The 22,445-nt window shown below is 35.4% G+C and overlaps 1 protein-coding gene across 3 annotated transcripts in view; it reads right to left on the bottom strand.

Annotated features, from left to right (window-relative positions):
• Positions 1-22,445, bottom strand: part of WNK3 (WNK lysine deficient protein kinase 3) — a 141,007-nt gene that overhangs the window by 38,822 nt on the left and 79,740 nt on the right. For all 3 annotated transcript variants that reach the window (XM_032847954.1, XM_032847955.1, XM_032847956.1), the window contains 2 exons: positions 16,314-16,375; positions 5,769-5,916 (listed from right to left, as the gene is read on the bottom strand). In XM_032847954.1, the coding sequence (XP_032703845.1) occupies positions 5,769-5,916; positions 16,314-16,375 (210 nt within the window). The remainder of the gene's footprint in view (positions 1-5,768; positions 5,917-16,313; positions 16,376-22,445) is intronic.

The following is a 22,445-nucleotide window of genomic DNA, read 5'->3' as shown; positions in this document are numbered from 1 at the left end:
AAAAAAAACAGACACAGAGTGCCAGAAAAAATGAGATAAAAACTTATACCAGATAAAAGAACTGGACAAGCCACAGCCAGAGACATAAGTAACATGCCTGATAAAGAAAGCAAAAAATGATAAGGAAATTCACTGGACTTGAGAAGAGTAGAAGACATGAGTGAGACCCTTAACACAGAGATAAGGAAAGACATAACAGAGTTAAAGGGCACAACAAATGAAATGAGAAACATACTTAATGAAATGAAAAGCAAGACAGAAGAAGCAGAGAAATGAATTAGTGACCTGGAAGAAAAAGTAGTAGAAAGGAATAAAGATGAACAAAGAGAGACGAAAGAACTATGCAACGAAAGAATAGACTTAGGAAACTCAGTGAATCCATCAAATGTAATAACATTCAAACAACAGGAGTCTCAAAAGAAGAAGAGAGAGAAAGGGGAGAGCAAAACATTTATTTCAAGATATAATTGTTAAAAACATCCCCATCTGGAGGAAGGAAGCAAAAATCCAGATCCAGGAGGCACAGAGAACCCCAAAAGAATAAACAAAAGCAGACTGATACCAAGACCTGTTGTAATTAAATTTGCAAAATGAGTAACAAAGAAAAAAAAAATCTCAAAAGCAGTAAGACAAAATAAATCCTTAATTTACAAAGGTAAAACCATAAGGCTAGCAGGAGATTTTTCAACAGAAACTTTGCAAGCCAAAAGGGAGTGGCATGATCTATTCAAAGTGCTGAATGGAAGAATCTGAAGCCAAGAATACTCTATACAGCAAAGCTATCATTCTGTATAAAAGAGATAGAGTTTCACAAGCAAAAACTAAAGCAGTTCATGATCACTAAACCAGCCCTGCAGAAATATTAATAAGAACTCTGAGCAGAAAAGAGAAAGCAAAAGTGACAGCATATGGGGTACCTGGGTGGATCAGTCAGTTGAGCATCCCACCCTTGATTTCGGCTTAGGTCATAATCTCAGGGTTGTGAAATAGAGCCCCTAGGGAGTCTGCTAGCGATTCTCTCTCCCTCTCCTTCTGCCCCTCCCCCTAGTCAAGTGTGCTCGCTCTCTCTCTCCAAAGTAAATAAATAAATGAATAATTTTGAAAAATGAATAAATAAGTCTTTAAAAGTAGAAAAGAGGAAAAGTGACAGTACAGGTGCAGAAAACAGAGAAGTAGTAAAAATGAGTATTCCTGTACAAAAAAAATCAGTTAAGGAACTCACCAAAAAAAAGTATAACATTAACTAACCTATACCTAAAACATGGGGAGAAGAGGAGTAAAGAATCGGATCAAACTTAAATGACCATCAACCTAACATAGACTGCAATATGCAGTAAATGCTAAATCAAATTTATCATATACCCAATATCACATATCAAAACCACTAATATTCAAAGATAAAGAAATCTAAATATAAAACTGAAAAATCAGCAATACATGAAAGAGAAAAACACAAGAAAGGGAGAGAGAAAATCTTCAGAAATAACCATAACAAGTAATAAAATGCAGTAAGTACATATCTAATAGATATGTAATTGATAATTACTTTCAGTGTAATAACTGGAATAAATACTCCAGTGAAAAGACATAGGGTAACAGAATGTGTAAGAATACAATGCCCAACTATAGGCTGCCTACAAAAGATCAATTCTATACTTAAAGACTTATGAAGATAGAAAGTGACAGGGTGGATAAACATCTATCATGCAAATGGATGTCAAAAGAAAGCCAGAATAGCAGTACTCACATCAAACTAGACACTTAAACCAAAAATATAAGAAGACATTAAAAAAGACATAACAATAAAGGTGACAATCCAACAAGAAGCTGTAACAACTGCAAATATTTATGAACCTAACATGGGACCAGTGAAATACGTAAAACAGTAATAACAAACATAAAGGAACTTATCGATAATAATCAATAATAGCAGGGGACTTAAACACCCTACTTATATCAAGGGACATATCATCCAAACAGAAAATGAACAAGGAAACACTGGCTTTGCATGACACACTGGAACAGATGGATTTAACACATACATTCAGAACATTCCACCCTAACACAGCAGAATACACAGTCTTTTCAAGTGCACACTGAACAACCTACAGAATAGATGACATACTAGCTCTCAAAACAAGTCACAATAAATTCAAGAAGATTGAAGTCTACCATGCATCTTTTCTGACCACAATGCTATGAAACCAGAAGTCAGCCACAAGAAAAAAAACCTAGAAAGACCACAAATATATGCAGGTTAAATAACACGCAACTAGTCAATGAATGGCTCAACCAGGAAACAAAAGAAGAAATAAAAAAGAAACAAATGAAATGGAAACAAATGAAAATGAGAACACAATGGTCCAAAACCTCTGGGATGCAACAAAAGCTGTTTTTTAAAAATATTTTATTTATTCATTTGAGAGAGAGAGAGAGCATGATTGAGAGAGAGAGCACAAGCACAAGGAGGGAGGTGCAGAGGCAGAGGGAGAAGTAGACACCCCGCTGAGCAGGGAGCCTGATGCGGGACTTGATCCCAGGATCCTAGGATCATGACCTGAGCTGAAGGCAGATACTTAACTGACTGAGCCACCCAGGCACCCAGCAAAAGCTGTTCTAACATGGAAGTTTGTAACAACAATCTAGGAGTACCTCAAAAAGCAAGAAAACTCTCAAATAATCAACCTGACCTTGCATCTAAAGGAGCTAAAAAAAACCAACAAACGAAACCTTAAACCAGCAGAAGGAAAAACACAGATTAGAGCAGAAATAAATGATACAGAAACTGGAAAAGAAAACAAAACAAAACAAATAGAAAAGACCAGTGAAAGGAAGGGTTAGCTCTATGAAAAAAATGAATAAAACTGATAAACTTCTACTGACACTTATCAAGAAAAAAAGGCTCAAATAAATAAAATCACAAATGAGCAAAGAGAAATAACAACCAACAGCACACATAGAAACAATCATAAGAGAATATTATGAAAAATTATATGCTAGAAATTAGGAAACCTACAAGAAATAGATAAATTCCTACAAACATATAAACTACCAAAACTGAAACAGAAGGGAATAGAAAATTTGAACAGATAACCAACAAAGAACTTGAGTCAGTAATCAAAAACTCCCAACAAACAAAGTCCAGGTCCAGATGCCTTCACAAGCAAATTCTGCCAAACATTTAAAGAAGAGTTAATACCTATTCTTCTCATACTATGAGAAAAAATAGAGAACGGAAAACTTGCCAATTTACTCTATGACACCAGCATTACTCTGACACAAAACCAGATAAAGATACCACTAGAAAAGAGAACTCCAAGCCAATATCCCTGATGAACATACACACAAAAATCAATGTTTAAAAGGAAAAGGAGGGGTGCCTGGATGGCTCAGTCAGTTAAGCATCAGGCTTTTGATTTCAACTCAGGTCACGAGTTCAGGGTTGTGAGATTGAGCCTCACATAGGGCTCCAAGCTCAGCAGGCAATTTGCTTCTCTTCCTCTCTCTCGCCCTTTCCCTGTGCCCTTCCCTCCACTCACATGCATGCCCTCTCTTTCTCTCTAAAAAATGAACAAATAAATCTTTACAAAATAAAAGGAAAAGGAAAAGCAAAGCTGGAGGCAACAGAATTCTAGACATCAGGTTATACGACTAAGCTGTATTAATCAAAACACTATGATGCTGGCATAGAAATAAACAGATAAATCAATGAACAATAATAGAAAATCTAGAATTAAACCCACAACTCTAGGATCAATTAATCTTCAACAAAGCAGGAAACAATATCCAATGGTAAAAGGACAGTCTCTTCAACAAATGGCTTTGGAAAAACTAGAGAGCAACATGCAAAAGAATAAAATTTCACCACTTTCTTACACCATGTACAAAAATAAATTCAAAATGGATTAAATATCTAAATGTAAGACCTAAAAATCCAAAAATCCTAGAAGAGAATACAAATAGTAACTTCCTGGTATCAGCACTAGCAACATCTTTCTAGTTATATCTCCTGAAGAAAGGGACATGAAAGCAAAAATGATCTACTGGGACTACATCAAAATAAAATCTTCTAAACAGCAAAGGAAACAATTAAGAACTAAAGGCAACCTAGGGAATGGGAGAAGATATTTGCAAATTTCATATCTGATAAAGGGCTAGCATATAAAATATACAAAGAATTTGTAAAACTCAACACAACAAAAAAAAATAATCCAATTACAAAGTTGCCAGAAGATACAAACAGACACTTCTCCAAAGAAGACATTCAGATGGCCAACAGACACATGAAAAGATGCTCGTTATCACAGACCTGAAAATCAAAACTACAATGAGCTATCACCTCATGCTTGTTGGATAAGCTAAAATCAACAACACAAGAAAAAAATAGTTATTGACAAGGATGTGGCAAAAAAGGAACCCTCATGCATTATTGCCTGGAATCCAAACTGGTATAGCCGCTATGGAAAACACTATGGGAGTTCCTCAAAAGTTCAAAATAGAACTACCCCATGGTCCAGGAATCATACTACTGGCTATTAACATAAAAATATATAAACAGTAATTCCAAGGGATATATATACTCCTATGTTAATAGCAGCACTCAATAAGCAAGATATGGAAGCAACTCAAGTGCCCATCAACTGAAGAATGGATAAAGAAGATGTGGGGTGTGTATATATATAGATAGATAGATAGATACACACACAATGGAATATCATTCAGCCATAAAAAAGAATGAAATCTTGTCATTTGTAGCAAAATGGATGGCACTCGATAGTGTAATGCTAAGTTCAGTAAGTCAGTGAAACAAGGACAAATAATATAACATTTTACTCATATGCGGTATTTAAGAACAAATGAAAAATTGAAAAAAAAAGAAAAAGGGAGAGAGACAACCAAGAAATAGATAACCAGCAAAGAACTTGAGTCAGTAATCAAAAAACCTCCCCTGTTTATCACAGGGGAGGTATATGGGGGATGGGTGAGATAGATGATAGGGATTAGATTACCTTTATCACGATGAACACTAAGTAATGTACACAACAGTTAAGTAACTATATTGTACACCTAAAACTAATATAACACTCTATGTTAACTCTACTGGAATTAAAATTAAAAACTTAATACAACTAATATACATGTGTATATGTGTGTGTGTTCAGCAAAAGAAGAATACGAAATTTTATATATATGTATATATATATATATGTTTAAGCATCCATCCAAAATGTTTATCACATTGGTTAGAATACCAGCTTTAAAGTCTGAAATGGATTCAGGTCCAACAATCACTTGCTAATTCAATGACCACAGGCAAATTACTTTACCTCTCAAATCTTCAGCATCTTCATTTGTAAAGAAGAGTATACTAACATCTATCATACAGGCGTACTGAAGGATTAAATGATAAAACAAATGCATAACATTTGGGGTTTCTACCGCAAAAGAATACAAAAAATATGCTACTATTACTAGTACTATTACAACCTTAATAATGTAAAATACTACACATACATACAGGAAAGAAAGATGAAAACTAAAACATTAATAGGAACTATCTCTGAGAGGTGGTAAAAAGTGATTTTTATTTTCTTCCTAATATTTGGCTGATATTTCCTAGTACAGAATATTGTAATCAGAAAAAATTTTAATGAAAGAGATGTTAGCATTCTGCAATGCCCTTTACTTATGTCTTAAGCAACATGGTCCCAACCTGTTAACACAGACCTCTACACACACACTTAACCAAGTAATATTTACACACTGACCTGAAGGACAGTAAGTTGGAATTTAGTCCCCTTTTCTGGTCGAGGACAGGAAGCTCTTCTTTGTTTGATCCGATCTTGTTTACCATTTCCACATGGGTTATCAGGGGTATTGATGTTTTCTTTCACAGCTGCCACATCAGGATTCAAACTAGTTATAAAAAAAAAACAAAAGCAAGTCATATTCAATTACTCAGAGAAAACATTATTCCATGATTCTCAAAGCCCAGTATTTAACCCAAATTAGAATTAACATTTGAAATTCTATGATATCTAGAATAATTCCATTCTGACAGTAAAATTCTAGAAAAATTCCAATTATGAAATAATACATAATCAGTTTAAGGAAATAAATAAGAAACATAATGTCTGAGAATATACAAAAAGCACATTGTACACTTTCAACTGGTTAATTTAATGGTATGTGATTTATATCTCAATGAAGATGTTATTCAAAGTTACAAAAAACTGAAATAATATGTATTTAATTGGCAATCACCTGACATTAGTGGGAATAAAAGAAAAACAAGGGCATTGATGAATCTTTGTGGAACCTTTTCTCAGAGGATGCTCTTGATCAATTTTATCTTGTTTGTTTTGGGTATATTATTAATGTGTTCAAATAAATCTTCTAAAAAACAATTTTCACTCAAAATATACCTGTTTATGTACTGAACTCAAAAGGACATAGACAGACGAAGAGGGTATAAGAAAGAACAAAAAATGAAAATGAGATTTTAAAAAATGTGGTAAAGGTTCATTGGAAGATGGTGGCGGAATAGGAGGACTCTATGCTCGCCTGTCCCATGAATACAACCAAATAACTATCAAATCATCAAAAATAAACCAGCAATTGACCTGAAGACTGGAAGAACAACCACACAACTAAAGATACAGAAGCAGCCACACTGAAGAAGATAGAAAGTGGTATAAGGTGGTATCTCAATGTGGTTTTAATTTGAATCTTCCTGATGGCTAGTGATGATGAACATTTTTTCATGTGTCCGATAGCCATCTGTATGTCTGAAAACTATAAAACAGTGATGAAAGAAATTAAAGATGACACAAAGAAATGGAAAGACATTCCACACTGATAGATTAGAACAAATACTGTCAAAATGTCTATACTACAAAAAGCAATCTATAGATTAAATGCAATCTCTGTCAAAATACTAACATTTTTTTTCAAAGAACTAGAACAAATGGTCCTAAAATTAGTATGAAATCACAAAAAACCCTGAATAGGCAAAGCAATCTTGAAAAAGAAAAGCAAAGCTGGTGGCATCACAACTCTGGGCTTCACATTATATTAGAAAGCTGTAGTGACCAAAACAGTACTGGCACAAAAACAGACATACAGATCAATAGAACAGAACAGAATTTCAGAAATAAACTCACAACTATATGGTCAATTAATCTCTGACAAAGCAGGAAAGAACATCCAGTAGGAAAAAAAATATATCTTCAACAAATGTTGGCAAAATTGGACAACAACATGCAAAACTGGACCATTTTCTTACACCATGCACAAGAATAAATTCAAAATGGATGAAAGACCTAAATGGGAGACCTGAAATCATAAAAAGCCTAGAAGGCAATAACTTTTCTGACCTCGGCCCTAGCAACTTCTTTTTAGATATGTCTCCTGAGGCAAGGGAAACAAAAGCAAAAATAAACTACTGGAACTATACTAAAATAAAAAGTTTTCTCTATAGTGAAGGAAATAATCAACAAAACTGAAAGACAACCTACTGAATGGGATCAGACATTTGCAAATGACACATTCGATAAAGGATTAGTACCCAAATATAAAGAACTTGTAAAACTCAACACTCAAAAAACAAACAACCCAATTAGGGTAGAAGAAATGAACAGCCATTTCTCCAAAGACATCAGGATGGCCAGCAGACACATGAAAAGATATTCAACATCACTTATAATCAGAGAAATGTAATCAAATCTACACTAAGCTACAACTTCACGCTTGTTGGAATGGCTAAAATCTACAACACAAGAATCAACACATGTTGGCAAGGATGCAGAGAAAGGGAACCCTCTTGCAATGTTGGTGGGACTGCAGACTGGTACAGCGACTACAGAAAATAGTACGGAGGTTCCTCAAAAAGTTAAAAATAGAACTAGCCTCTGATCCAGCAATTGCACTACTGGGATTTATCCAAGGAATGCAAAAACACTAATTCAAAAAGATACATCCACCCCTATGTTTATAGCAGCACTATTTACAATAGTCCAATTATGGAAGCAGCCCAAGTGTCTATCAAATAATGAGCAGATAAAGAAGATGTGGTGTATATACACACAATGGGATATTATTCAGCCATAAAAAAGAATGGAAATTATATGGATAGAGGTGGAGAGTATAATGTAAGTGAAGACAGAGAAAGACAAATACTAGATAATTTCCCTCATATTTGGAATTTAAGAAACAAAATCAATAAGCAAAGGGACAAAATTACAGAGGAGAGGCAGACAAATGAAGAAACGGACGCATCATTATAGAGAAAAAAGTGTCACAAAAGGGAGGTGAGGGGGAATGGGTTAAAAATGGAATGGGGGTTAAGATGTGCACTTCTCATATCGAGCACTGGGAATTATTTGGAATTGTTGAATCACTATCTCATACACCTAAAACTAATAAAACACTGAATGTTAAAAAATAAAAAAACACTATACTTAAAGGAAAAAGGGAAATGTGTTATATTCATGTTTACACACACAGTGAGGAACAGTATTCAGCCATAAAAAAGAATGGAGTCTTGCTATTTTCCATAGCATGAACAGAGTCTCAGGATATTATTTTCCTCTTTATACTTCTCATGTTAAGGGAAATAAGTCAGAAACAGAAAGAAAAATATCATAATATGTAGAATTAAAAAAACAGACTCCTATATACAAAGAACAGATTAATGATTAATTAATTGTTGCCATGGGTTGCCAGAGGTAGGAAATGTGTTGAGCAAAATGGGTGAAGGCAGTCAAATATATAAACTTCCTGTTATAAGTAATTCTTGAGATGTCATGTACATCATGGTGACTATAGTTAATAATACTATATTGTATATTTCAAAGTTGCTAAGAGATTAGATCTTAAAAGTTCACAAGAAAAAAATTCTATAACTATGTATGGTGATAGATGTTCACTACACTTACTGTGGTGATCATTTTACAATATATTCAAATATCAAATCATTATGTTGTGTATTTTAAACTAATATAAATTTTTATGTCAGTTGTACTTCAATAAAATAAATAATAAAATAAAATACACTACAATTCTGGTAAAAAAATGAATGATATTAAAATGGTTCAATGTGATTAATTTTAACTAGTTATATCTTGCAGGTTCATATCAGTATGATTATGAAATGGCAGCTATCTTTCAGTTTATCTGTGTCAGGACATTTTTCAGCGTTTTTCTTTAATAAGTTTGAAGATATTTCAATAAATACAAAATTTCCAATAAACACATTTAAAAATTAAATGAAAAGATCTGTTAGCACCAAGCCCATATCTTTTAAATTAATATTTAGGTAAATTCCTTTCTCCTGGAAACTACCCCTGAAATATTTATATAAAGATATGAAAGCAGATATAAAAATAACTTCCAAAATTTTTCCTATGTTCATGTTAAAAAAAATTATATAAATACATGTGGTAGAAGGGGGCCCCTGGGTGGCTCAATCAGTTACGTGTCTGACTCTTGGTTTCAGCTCAGGTCATGATCTCAGGGTCCTGGGTTCAAGCCCCACATAGGGCTCCACACTCAGTGGGGAGACTGCTTGGAGATTCTCTCTCCCTAGCCCTCTGCCCCTCTCCCCACTCACTTTTCCCCCTCTCTCTCAAATAAATAAATCTTAAAAAAAAGTGGTAGAAGGAGATACATTAATACTGCTCTTAGTTTTTTTTTTTTTTTGAAGATTTTATTTATTTATTTGACAGACGGAGATCACAGAGAAGCAGGCAGAGAGAGAGGAGGAAGCAGGTTCCCTGCTGAGCAGAGAGCCCGATGCGGGGCTCGATCCCAGGACCCTGGGATCATGACCTGAGTCGAAGGCAGAGGCTTTAACCCACTGAGCCACACAGGTGCCCCTGCTCTTAGTTTTTTAATATACAAAAAAAAATAATAGTAACAATACCTTCAAAAGATAAAAGGGACATAATTCTAGTCACTGGGGCTATTTCATTCACATTTCAAAGTAATCTTAAAACACCAGTTCAGGGTCTGGGACAAGATGGCAGAAATTCAACTCTCTCTGTTCTCACCTCTTAAGTCCACCTAAATCGTGTGGAAATTAAATAGAGTAGACAATCACAGCTAGATACTGAAGGATGAAAATATGAAAGTGGACTGGCTAGGGACTCCCAGGACTCAAAGAAAAACAAAGCAGTTTGGCATCTCCCAATTACCTACCCAGTGACAAGACAGTCCAGGCTCAGTGGCTCCTGACTCTCAGCTCAAAGGCAAAGGCAGCAAGACCAGTGGTCTCCTGACCCCCAACCTAGCAGAAGATAGTTCAGGGGGCCCTTCCCTCCCCTAGTAAGATTAGAGGGAGCTCCACCAGTAGCATGTGGCCTTGAGTTCTGGCCTGGGGCAGCAGCAATGGGGCCCAGTGGTGTCAGGTGAACCAAGCAAGGTGAACTAGTACTACTAGTACTAATACTACAAGGAATCTGAAAACTAAATTGTAATTAGAACCACAGCCCACAAAAGTAGATCAGAACCTATGCATCTAAATAGGGTAACTGTCCACTAAAATACAGTATTTAAATATGATCCATAGTCTCCCAAAATAATATCCCAAATGTCCAGAAGACAAATGAAAATTCCTTATCATACCAAAAGCCAGGAAAATAACAATTTGAATACAAAAAGACAATCAAGAGATGCCAACATAAGGATGAATCAGATACTGGATTTATCTGACAAGGATTTTATTTTGTTGAAGATTTTATTTATTTATTTATGAGAGAGAGAGAGAGAGAATGAACAAGCAGGGGAAGCGGCTTAAATTTTTTTTTAAATTTTATTTATTTGACAGAGATCACAAGTAGGAAGGGAGGCAGGCAGAGAGAGAGGGAAAAGCCGGCTCCCCACTGAGCAAGGAGCCCCAGTGCTGGACTCGATCCCAGGACCCTGGGATCATGACCTGAGCCAAAGGCAGGTGCTTTAACCCACTGAGCCACCCAGGCGTCCCTATTGATGAGGATTTTATTTTTTATTTTTTTTAAAAGATTTATTTATTTGACAGAGACAGAGATCACAAGTAGGCAGAGAGGCGGGCAGAGAGAGAGGGGAGGAAGCAGGCTCCCTGTGGAGCAGAGAGCCTGATGCGGGGCTCAATCCCAGGACCCTGGGACCATGACCTGAGCTGAAGGCAGAGGCTTTAACCCACTGAGCCACCCAGGCATCCCTTGATAAGGATTTTAAAGCAGCCATCATCAAAATGCTTCAATGAGCAATTACAAATATTCTTGAAGCAAATGTGAAAACATAAAATCTCATAGAAAAATAGAGATATTAAGAGAGAATTAAGGAAAATTACAAAAATAAAGCACAATCACAAGAAGTGACATCACCAAGATGGCAACATAGGTTGTTTCTGCCTTTGCTGACAAGAACTACTAATAACTATTTGAGAACAAGACACCACTGAAAGATTCCTAGAACATTCCTAGAACTGACTGAAGCCACCCCTTTGCACCGTAGAGACCAAGTCAGACTGGATTAGAAGGGTAAGAGAAGGGGCACCTGGGTGGCCCAGTCAGTTGCATCTGACTACTAATTTCAGCCCAGATCATGAGATCTAGGCCTGAGTCGAGCTCCATGCTGGGCATGGAGCCTGCTTAAGATTTTCTCTCCCTCGGGACGCCTGGGTGGCTCAGTTGGTTAAGCGGCTGCCTTCGGCTCAGGTCATGATCCCAGCGTCCTGGGATCGAGTCCCACATCGGGCTCCTTGCTTGGCGGGGAGCCTGCTTCTCCCTCTGCCTCTGCCTGCCTCTCTGTCTGCCTGTGCTTGCTCACTCTCTCTCCCTCTGTCTCTGGCAAATAAATAAATAAAATCTTTAAAAAAAAATAAAAAAAAATAAAAAATAAAAAGATTTTCTCTCCCTCTCCTTTTGCCCCTTCCACCTGCTCATGCTCACTCTTTCTCTTTCTCCTTCCCCCCTCTAAAAAAAAAAAAAAAGAGGCGTAAGAGAAGTGGCTATACATTGGCCACATTGCCCCTACCCCAGGCCAGCATAGTACCTGAACCTCTAATACCTCCAGTTTGAAAGGAGAACCTGGCGGGGGGACAACCAGCCCTCACTCAGCATTGTGGGTAGCTTTGTGGGAGCCCCTATTTTGATCTCACACTACAGGCATTGCAGGAGAATCTGCAGGGCTCAACCACTGGGAATACGAGTATGACAGGGAAGGAGGGAAGGGTTTGCAACAGGACAATAGATGGTTCCGTGGCAGACAAATTGATACCTATAGTGTCCAAGTAGTAATCCCAATGAGTGGTTTTGCTCATCTGCAGAATTAAGTTGAGAGCGTATACTCACTAGTAAGATATCATTGTTGTTTTATGTGCATTACCCTAATGACTAGTGATATTGAACATCTTTTTACATACCTATTGACCTTTTGTATATCTTGTTCGGAGAAATGTCTATTTGGGTCCTTTGCCCATTTGTTAATTGGGGTATTTGTCTTCTTGCTATTGAGTTATAGGAGCTCCTTATATATTTTGGTTATTAACCTGTTATCAGATACATAGTTTGCAAATATTTTCCCATTCCATAGGTTTTCTTTTCACTTTGCTAATGGTTTCTTTTGTTGTGCAGAAGGCTTGTAGTTTGGTGTAGTCCCACTTGTTATTTTTTTATTCTGTTGCCTGTGTTTTAGGTGTCATATCCAAGAAATCATTACCAAGACCCATGTCTAGGAGATTTATTCCTGTGTTTTCTTCTAGGAGTTTCACTGTTTCAGGTCTTACATTTAAGTCTTTAATCCATTTCAGGTTAACTTTTGTGAGTGGTGTAAGATATGGATCCAGTTTCATTCTTCTACATGTGAATATCCAATTACCCCAACCCCATTTATTGAAAAGACTGCCTTTTAAGTAATCTTGGCTCTCTTGTGAAATATTAGCTGATTTGTATATGCTTGGGTTTATATCTGGGCTCTTAATTGTCCTCCACTGGTCTATTTGTTGTTATGCCAGTATGATACTGTTTTGGTGACTATAACTTTATAGTATAGCTTGAAATCAGGAAGTATGATGTCTCCTGCTTTGTTTTTCTTTCTCAGGATTTCTTTGGCTACTTGGCTACTTTTGTAGTTCTATATACATTTTAGGAGTACTTCTTCTAGCTCTGTGATAAATGGCACTGGAATCTTGATGGGGACTGCATTGAATCTATCGACGGCTTTCAGTAGTACTGACATTTTAACATTAATTCTTCTAAGCCACGAACACAGAATACCTACTCATTTATTTGTGTTTTCTTTGATTTCTTTCACCCATATTTTGTAGTTTTCAGAGTAGAAATCTTTCCCTTCTTTAGTTAAATTTATCCCTTAAGTATTTTTGTTGTTTGGGATACTACTGTAAATGGGATACCTTTTATCTCTTTTCTTCCCTCATTGCTCTAAGATTTTTAATCTTAAATTGAATAAGAGTGGCGAGAGTGGGTACCCTTGTTTTGTTCTTGATATTCAAGGAAAAGCTTTCAACATTTCACCGTTGAGTAAGAGGTTAGATATGGATTTACCATACATAGCCTTTATTATATTGAGATATGTTCCTTCTGTGTCTAATTTCTTAAGAGTTTTTACCATGAATATTTAATTATGTCAAACGTACTTTTTGCATCTACTGAGATGATCACATGATTCTTTTATTTCATTCTATTAATATGATCATGAGTCATTTCTTTCAATCAAATTATTGATTAATTTGCATATGTTGAACCATCCTTGTATCGCAGGGATAAATACTACTTGATTATAGTGTATGATCCTTTTAATTTGCTGTTGAATTCAGTTTGCTAGTATATTATTGAGGTTTTTGTGCATCTATATTTATCAGGGAATAGGCCTGTCATTTTCTTTTCTAGTAGTATCCTTTTCTGGTTTTGGTATCAGTATAATGCTGATATGATAAAATGAGTTTGGGAAGGTTCCCTCCTCTTCACTACTGTGAGTTTGAGAAGGATTAATGTTAATTATTCCCTAAGTATTTGGTAAAAATCACCTGTGAAGCCATCTGGTCCTGAGCTTTTACCTGTTGGGAACGTTTTGATTACTGATTCAATCTTCTTAATAGTAATTGGTCTATTCAGATTTTCTATTTCTTCCTGATTCAGTCTTGGTAAACTGTATGTTTCTAAGCATCTATCCACTTCTAGGTAGTATAGTTTGTTGGTATTTAATTGTTCATCATAGCTTCTTTTGATCCTTTAAATATCTGTGTTATCAGCTGTAATTCCTCCCTTTTCATTTATAATTTTGTTGCTTTGGGTCCTTAATCTTTTGTCTTTGCTTAGTCTAGCTAAGGGTTTCTCAATTTTGTTTATCTGTTCAAAGAACCAACTCTTAGTTTGCTTAATGTCCTGTTGTTTTTCTGTTCTCTATTTCATTTGTTTCTACTCTAATCATTATTTCTTCTGCTAACTTTGGGCTTAGTTTGTTCTTTTCCTAATTCCTTAATGCATAGAGTTAAGTTCCTTATTTGGGATCTCTCCTACTTCTTTAATGTAGACATTTATTACTGTGAATGTCCCTTCTAGAAATGTTTTTGCTGCATCCCAAAAGTTCTGGTATGTTGTGTTTCCATTTTGTCTCAGGAATTTTTTAAATTTTTAAAAATTTTGTTTATTTATTTGAGAGAGAAAGAGAGTACAAGAGTGAAAGAGCATGAGAGAGAACACGTGTGTACACAAGCTGGGGAAAGGGGCAGGGGGAGAAGGAGAAGCAGACTCCTCAGTGAGCAGGGAGCCTGACACAGGGCTTGATCCCAGGACCCTGAGATCATGACCTGAGCCGAAGGCAGACACTTAACCAGCTGAGCCACCTAAGTACCTCTGTCTCAAGAATGGGTATCAACAAACTGAGCTCTAGAAACACTGCCTCATACCTATTAGAACGGCCATTACCAAAAAGACAAGATAACAAATGCTGGCAAAGATGTGGAGAAAAGAGAATGACTGTGTAGTTAGTGGGACTATAAATTGTTGTAGCCACTCTGGAAAACAGTATGGAGGATCATCAAAAATTTAGAACTAGAACTACCACATGATTCAGCAATTTGATTTCTGGGAATATATCCCCAAAAAACAAAAACATTAACTCAAAAAGATATCTGCACACCTGTTTTCATAGCAGCATTCTTTATAATAGCCAAGACATGGAACATGGAAACAACCTGTCTGTCCACTGATGGATGAATGGATAAAGAAATTGTGGTGTGTGCACATGTGTGCGCGCACACACACACACACACACACAACTATAATTTAACCATAAGAAGGGGAAAACCTACCATTTGCAGCATCATTAATGGACTTTGAAGGCATTATGCTAAGTGAAATAAGTCAGACAGAAAGACAAATACTGTACAATCTCTTAAGTGGAATCTAAGAAAAACAGAAATTTAAAAAAAAAAAACCCACACAAATTCACAGAAAAAGAGATCAGACTTGTGGTTACCAGAGGCAGAGGGTGGGGAGAGGGAAAACTGGAAGATGGTCAAAAGGTACAAACTTCCAGTTATAAGATAAATAAGTACTAGGGATGTAATACACAACACGATGACTATAGTTAACACTGCCGTATGAGATATAGGAAAGTTGTTAAGAAAGGAAATCCTGTGAGTTCTCACCACAAGGAGAGATTTTTTTCCTTTTTTTTCTTTTCATTTATTATATTTAGATGAGAAAATGGATGTTAGTTGAATCTATTGTGGTTATCATTTCACAATGTATATGTAAATTAAACCATCAAGATGTATGTCTTAAACTTATACAGTGATGTATGTCCACTATTTCTCAATAAAACTGGAGAAAAGTATAATCATAGAGATAAACTCATCAAATGGGCACAATAGCAGAATGAATACGAGAAAGAACCAATGAATTTGAAGAGAGAACAATAAAAATTATCCAATCTGAACACAGAGAAAAATATTAATTTCCAACTACCAGATAATAACACAATTATATACCTGGTTATACCTAATTTCTTTAGATTAGCAGGCCTTTTATTCTAAATTACACTATTCCTTGTTTCCTTTTTTAACCCCTTTAAGCTTTTCTTAAGAATAGAGTATTATAATAATGAAAACAAGAAAACAGTCAATAATTTAACATCCTATATGATTATTAACATTATAAAGTAAAAATAATACCTACTATTTTATTGAACATACACACAAATACAAGAAAACAGAAGCTTCTCTAATCAAGATTCACTAAGCACCCATTGAGTGCAAATACTTCAAAACATTCTCATTGTTTTGATGGTATGAATTTGAAGATACTCACCTTCTAACTAAATCCGGTTTTAGAAGAGTTGCTTGTTCAATTCCAACTGCCTGGGATACAGGCTGTAAATAGTACAGAAATAAAACTTGTTATAACAACAAACTTCAAGCTAAAAATGCAATCTGCTATTATTTCAAAAAGCATGGTTGTTACATTTCATATTTTGGTTACCATAACAAACTAGGTAGAATGTTTACATTACTGAATGTTAGCTGTTACTACCAAAGATAAAGAAAAATAAAATGTAGCAATATTCATATTCATCAATATTTTATATCTTTTGTTTGTGTTTTTTTCAATGGAAAACATTGACATTCAGCTTCCAGTCTTGATTGTAAAAGCAGTACTAAAATGGAGAGTTGCTGCCATTTCAACAAACAGATAAATGACTCAAGCTTTAACTTGTGTGCTCTGGCTTTTTCTTGCTCTCTTTACACTAAACTACTGACAACTATCCCTCTGACGCATTAGTATCAGCAGCTGCAATACTGGACCTCTAAGAAGGAAAATGCTGGAAAACAATTTTAAACATTTATCTAATCCATCCTACATATTGCCACTGGTGACAGCACAGTGTCCTTAAAATGCAAATCTATCAAAATTTTATCTCTTCCCTACTCAGTTTAAACCCTCTATGATGGTTCCTCATCTCTAAGGTTAAGTTCCATCGGATGGCAAAGTCCTCAATGAACTTGTCCCTGCCTCATTCTCAAACTCCTTTACTTGAAGCCACACTGAAATGTAGCTCCTCTGAGTGAGCTGGGCTCTTCCACATAGTGTGACTCTACTTATATTCTTTCATCTTCCTGGACTATTTCAGCTCCTCCTCAGTCCTGCCCATTTTATGGACAGAACTCCTATATACAATAAGCCTCTATTACAATAGGTTCCAGACAAACCAGGAAAACCACTTTGGGTACTCTTTAAAAAAAAACAACAACATATACCTTAGCTCTTATCTTGTTTTCCAAACTATAAGGGATGAAGGTTTCCTGGAGAAATGACTGATTCTAACACTGGGGCAAAGAAAGCACAAGATGAGGCTGGATCATCTTGTTATGCCAAAAAGTAAAGAACTGCTCAAAGAATGATGGGAACATATCAAAAATATACAGGAGTCAGCTTGAAGGGGTTCCTACTGCCCCAATATGGGACATTTGGGCATCAAGATAAATAATGATAGTAACGGAATATAACCCACTCAATAAAATAAGAATACATGAGTTCATACTGATACAAACAAATAAAGTTTTTACAGACAAACCCAACTAATAAATATAGGGAATGATGAAATCAGAAAATCATCAATGGGTGATAAAACCAGAGGGTAAAATTTATGTAGTTTCAAAATATCTCTCCACAGATTACTTATTAATTACAAAAGCAAAAATAAGGTCACTTTATGGTAAAAAAAAAAAAAAAACTATACACAGCAGCCTCCATCTTAACCAAAGAATTAAATTTAACCTCAGCATTAGTGGGACAAACTGACATCACATGCCTCCTAATATGATGTGCAAAGAACACCTCATCACTTACATGGTATTCCTAACAAAAATGCATAATCTGAATCTGAGCAAAAGCAGACTTCAAACAGACTCAAATTGAAGGACATTCCTTTTTTTTTTCCTTTCTTTTTTTTTTTTTTTAAGTAGGGCCCATGCTGGGCTTGACCTCACAACCCTGAGATCAAGACCTGAGCTGAGATCAAGAGTCAGACACTTAACTGACTGAGCCACCCAGGTATTCCAAACTGAATGATAGTCTACAAAATAACCAACCTTGGAGCACCTGGGTGGCTCAGTTGGTTAAGCATCTGCCTTTGGTTCAGGTCATGATCCCAGGGTCCTGAGATCAAGCTCTACATCTGGCTCCCTGCTCAGCAGGGAGTCAGCTTTTCCCTCTGCCCCTCCCCCAGCTTATTTTCTCATAAATAAATAAATCTTCAAAAAAAAACCCAAAATAACTAACCTTTATTCTTCAAAAAGGTTAAAGACAAAGAATGGTTGATTAAAGGAAACAAAAGAGACAACACAACTAAAGGCAGTGCATGATCTTCAATTAGATCCTGAATCAAAGAAGAAAAACTGCCATAAAGGACATCCTTTGGGCAACTGGTGAAATTTGAATATGGACAACAGTTTAAACAATAGTATGATATTCATATTAAATTTCTTGAATTTGGTCATTGTACTGTGGTTAAAAAAGATCCTTATTCTTATACTGAAATATTTAGGAATGAATGGGCATCATGTGGTCTACAACTAGCTCTCTCATGCTCCAGAGGGATATCAAGTGGGCATAAATGCGTAGATGGACGGATGAATGGATGGAGGATGGATGGAAAGAATGACCAACCAAGAAATTGATGCACCATCATCTGGGATTGCCTTTTATCATGTCCCTCTTTATCATGTATGTTTAATGTCTGACTCCAAGGACTCTGATTTATCTTTGTATTCTCAGTGCCTCTTAACACAATGTCTGGCACATTTTAGGCTTTTAATAAATGTTTTAAGATAGTAAGAAATAAAAAAGAAAACAGTGACATAAGAAGGACTGTGCCATAAAAATGGTCATGATCCAATATTACCATTCCTGGACATAAAGCCAGGAAATAATACAAAGGGAGAAAAAAGTACATAATATAAAGTTTGTTCCATAGTAAATACTGAACAAATGGTAGATATCTGTGTTTTAATTGTGGCATTACACAAAACAAAAACTGGCACGAATAGGGGAAGAGTTAGGTAAATACAAATATGTATTGCACTATCATGTGGCTATTGAAAACTGGAATTTTGAAGGCCAGGTAAAGGCAGGGGAAACTACTTAACAATGAATGAAAAAAGTAGAAAACAAAAGTGTACATACCACTTATGCATGTGTTAAAAGCCTAGAATACTATAACAAATATTATAATCACTGTTATGTTAAGGAAATAGCATTCTAGGTGATTTTCCCTATTTTCCTACACTTTACAATGTTACTACATACATTTTCTAATTTGAAACTTTGAAAGGATATCAAATACTAAGTGTATAGGAAAATAGGGATTTTCATAAACCACTGGGACTGTAAACTGGTTACACCTTTCCGAAGGGTAACTTGACAATCAGTGAATGCATCAAGTCTTAAAAACATCTATCAATGACATTTCTAGAAATTTACCCAAGGATATAATTAAGAGTGTATACAAAGGAAATAAGAGTATATAAAAAGATTTAGCTTTAAGAATGTTCCTCACAACATAGATTATAATCACAAAGTGCAAAAAAATTAGACACTCGTTTCCCTTACTTGTTCCATTAAATAAATAATGCTATATCCATAGTAATGGGTATTATGTAGTCCATTAAAAATTTGTTAAAACATATAAATAACACTATAAATGAAAAAGGATTATAAAAGAATATGTATACTATGGTTACATTAAAATTATATATATATATATATGCATATAAAATGGTCTGGAAGAATAGATAATAAGGTATTAATAAGCTTATCTATAATCATCTTGCATTAATAATTAAGAAAAAAATAAATCCAACTTTCTCAAATCTGGTAATCACAGGGCAGGTCCCTATTATTTCAATACACAACATTATAGTCATTTTAAACAAAAGTAAAAAGGGAGCAGTTCATTAAATCTGAAAGACATCTAAAAAAATAGCCTAGCATTTATTTATAAATAATAGTTTTGAAACTCCTCAAAATATTATGAGAGAACTTGATTAGAAGCTATCATATAAAAAAGACAAACCAACTATTAGCCATGATTCTAAGGACACAAAGTAGCATTAATTATAAGTTGTTATAAAATATCATTCCAGATTATTGTTACAGTAACTATGTCTTGTTTCTCCTTACTTAATCCATAGGATTTGCCTCCAGATTTATGTATCAGGACACCATGTCACTGTTCTATCCTGCTGGGACTCAATATAATTCTTTTAAAATTTCTTTAATACAACCATTTGTTAAGCTGGATACATCTTATTGAATCTTGTGTGTATGAAAAAAAGAAATCTCATTGCCAAAATATTTGCTTTCAGTGTTTAAACAGTGATTATGTTAAAAAGCTAATTATCTAACCTGCAATTAGAAGCTAATCTAATTTGTCCAGGAAAAAACTTCAGTATGGGCTGACTAGGTTGGAGGGGGAAAGGGAAGGCGAAAAATGATTCCTTGTGCTTGTTTCTCAACTACCCCCACCTTAAAATCCAAATGAAAGACAGGCACCAATCCCCTTTCCTAATGAGACCTTGATAATCTGGATGTCTGAGACCTTGATAACTTGCTAGCAAAGTTCAATAATACTGAAGTACCTCTGCACACATGCAGAATGAGAACAAGGCAAAAAATGAAAAGCAAAATTAGGCTTGGATTACATGAGCCATACCATCCCCTCCTCTCCATTTTGATACCTAAACCACTCTCTTATAGTTTCTAGACCTTTCTCACCCATGATGCTGTGAGCTATTCGAGGGAAGAGATTAGATCTGTAAAATTTATCACAATATTCCCAGTGCCTAACAAACACCTGAAATAGGAACAGATGTTCAATAATAGTTTTTCATTATTATAATATTCTCATGTTATTATTATTTTTATTACAGCAACACACCAATCACTATTAAGAATTTATTAAGTGCTAAGCACTTCATATACATTATTTAACTAAATTCCACTCTTATGACAACTCTGAGCAGTAGGTATTGTTATCTTCATTTTACAAATGAGCAAGCCAAAGTTGTAAGCGATGGAAATGAAAACTGAGTCAGTAAATGGAAATCAATGAATAGACAAATGACTCCAAAGAGTATTGAGGACCAAAGACCATTTGTGCACACCACAGAGGCTTTCTGTTAGTTTTGTTGGTTCCTAACCCTCTTTCTTCTTTACTTACTTTATCATTACTTGCCCTCCTCCCACCAGTGATTCTCAGCCCTGGATGCAGTTTATAATCTCCAGGGAAGGAAAAAAGGGAAGAAAGAGAAAGGAAACAAGAAAACAAGAAAAGAAACCTTTAAACATTCCATAAACTGCCTCACTGTATTCTCAACACTACAAACCATGTCTCTCCTATGACGTGCTTTTTTTTAACAACCACTACTCATTAAGCACTTATTACATGCCAGGCATTTCTTACATATACCTCATCTAATTCTAATGAGCCTACAAGACAGACATTTTCTATGATACAATGAAAATTTTCCAAAAGTTGAATATCTGTTCAGTGAAAACTTATATATCCATCACTCACAGTCTACGGCACTTTATTATAATTGTTTATCACATGTATATCCATCAATCCATCTCATGTTTTACATTTCAAAGTAAGGTGCAAATCCAAGACAGGCATTTTAAAGTGTCATTTGGCAAATGAAAAGAATCAGAGCTAAAATAAATTAAATAACTTTCCTCAAATCGTAGAGTAAATAATTCAAAGAGACATTGTTCAAACTCAGGTCTAATTAAAGATACAAACTGCTCAAGACTATATGTATGATGTACAACAGATGAATGGATAAAGAACATTTGAGATACACACACACACACACACACACACACACACACACTATGCAGCCATCAAAACCCCCCAAAATCTTGCCATCTGCAATGACGTGGATGGAACTAGAGGGTATTATGCTAAGCGAAATAAGTCAATCAGAGAAAGACAATTATCATATGATCTCTCTGATATGAGGAATCTGAGAGGCAGGATGGAAGTAGGGGAAGGGAGGGAAAAAGGAAACAAGATGGGACTGGAGAGGGAGACAAACCATAAGAAACTCTTAATCTCAGGAAACAAACTGAGGATTGCTGGGGGTGCAGATAGGGTGGCTGGGCAATGGACATTCGGGAGGGTATGTGCTATGGTGAGTGCTGTGAATTGTGTAAGACTGATGAATCACAGACCTGTACCCCTGAATAAAAAATAATACATTATATGTTAATAAATTTTTAAAAAACTACATATATGATGTATATACCTGTTTCACAGTGAAATCATTGTTAATTTAATTTTAAAAAATTATCAATGTGTATATGTCCACTTCCATATTTTTATAAAGAACCCTTTGGGGCACCTGGGTGGCTCAGTGAGTTAAGCCTCTGCCTTCAGCTCAG

This window comes from Lontra canadensis, unplaced genomic scaffold, assembly GCF_010015895.1.
Source record: "Lontra canadensis isolate GAN:19392208 unplaced genomic scaffold, GSC_riverotter_1.0 scaffold197, whole genome shotgun sequence".
Classification (NCBI taxonomy): Eukaryota; Metazoa; Chordata; class Mammalia; order Carnivora; family Mustelidae; genus Lontra; species Lontra canadensis.
The sequence above is the reverse complement of the archived record's forward strand: the minus strand, read 5'-3'. Positions and strand labels throughout refer to the sequence as shown.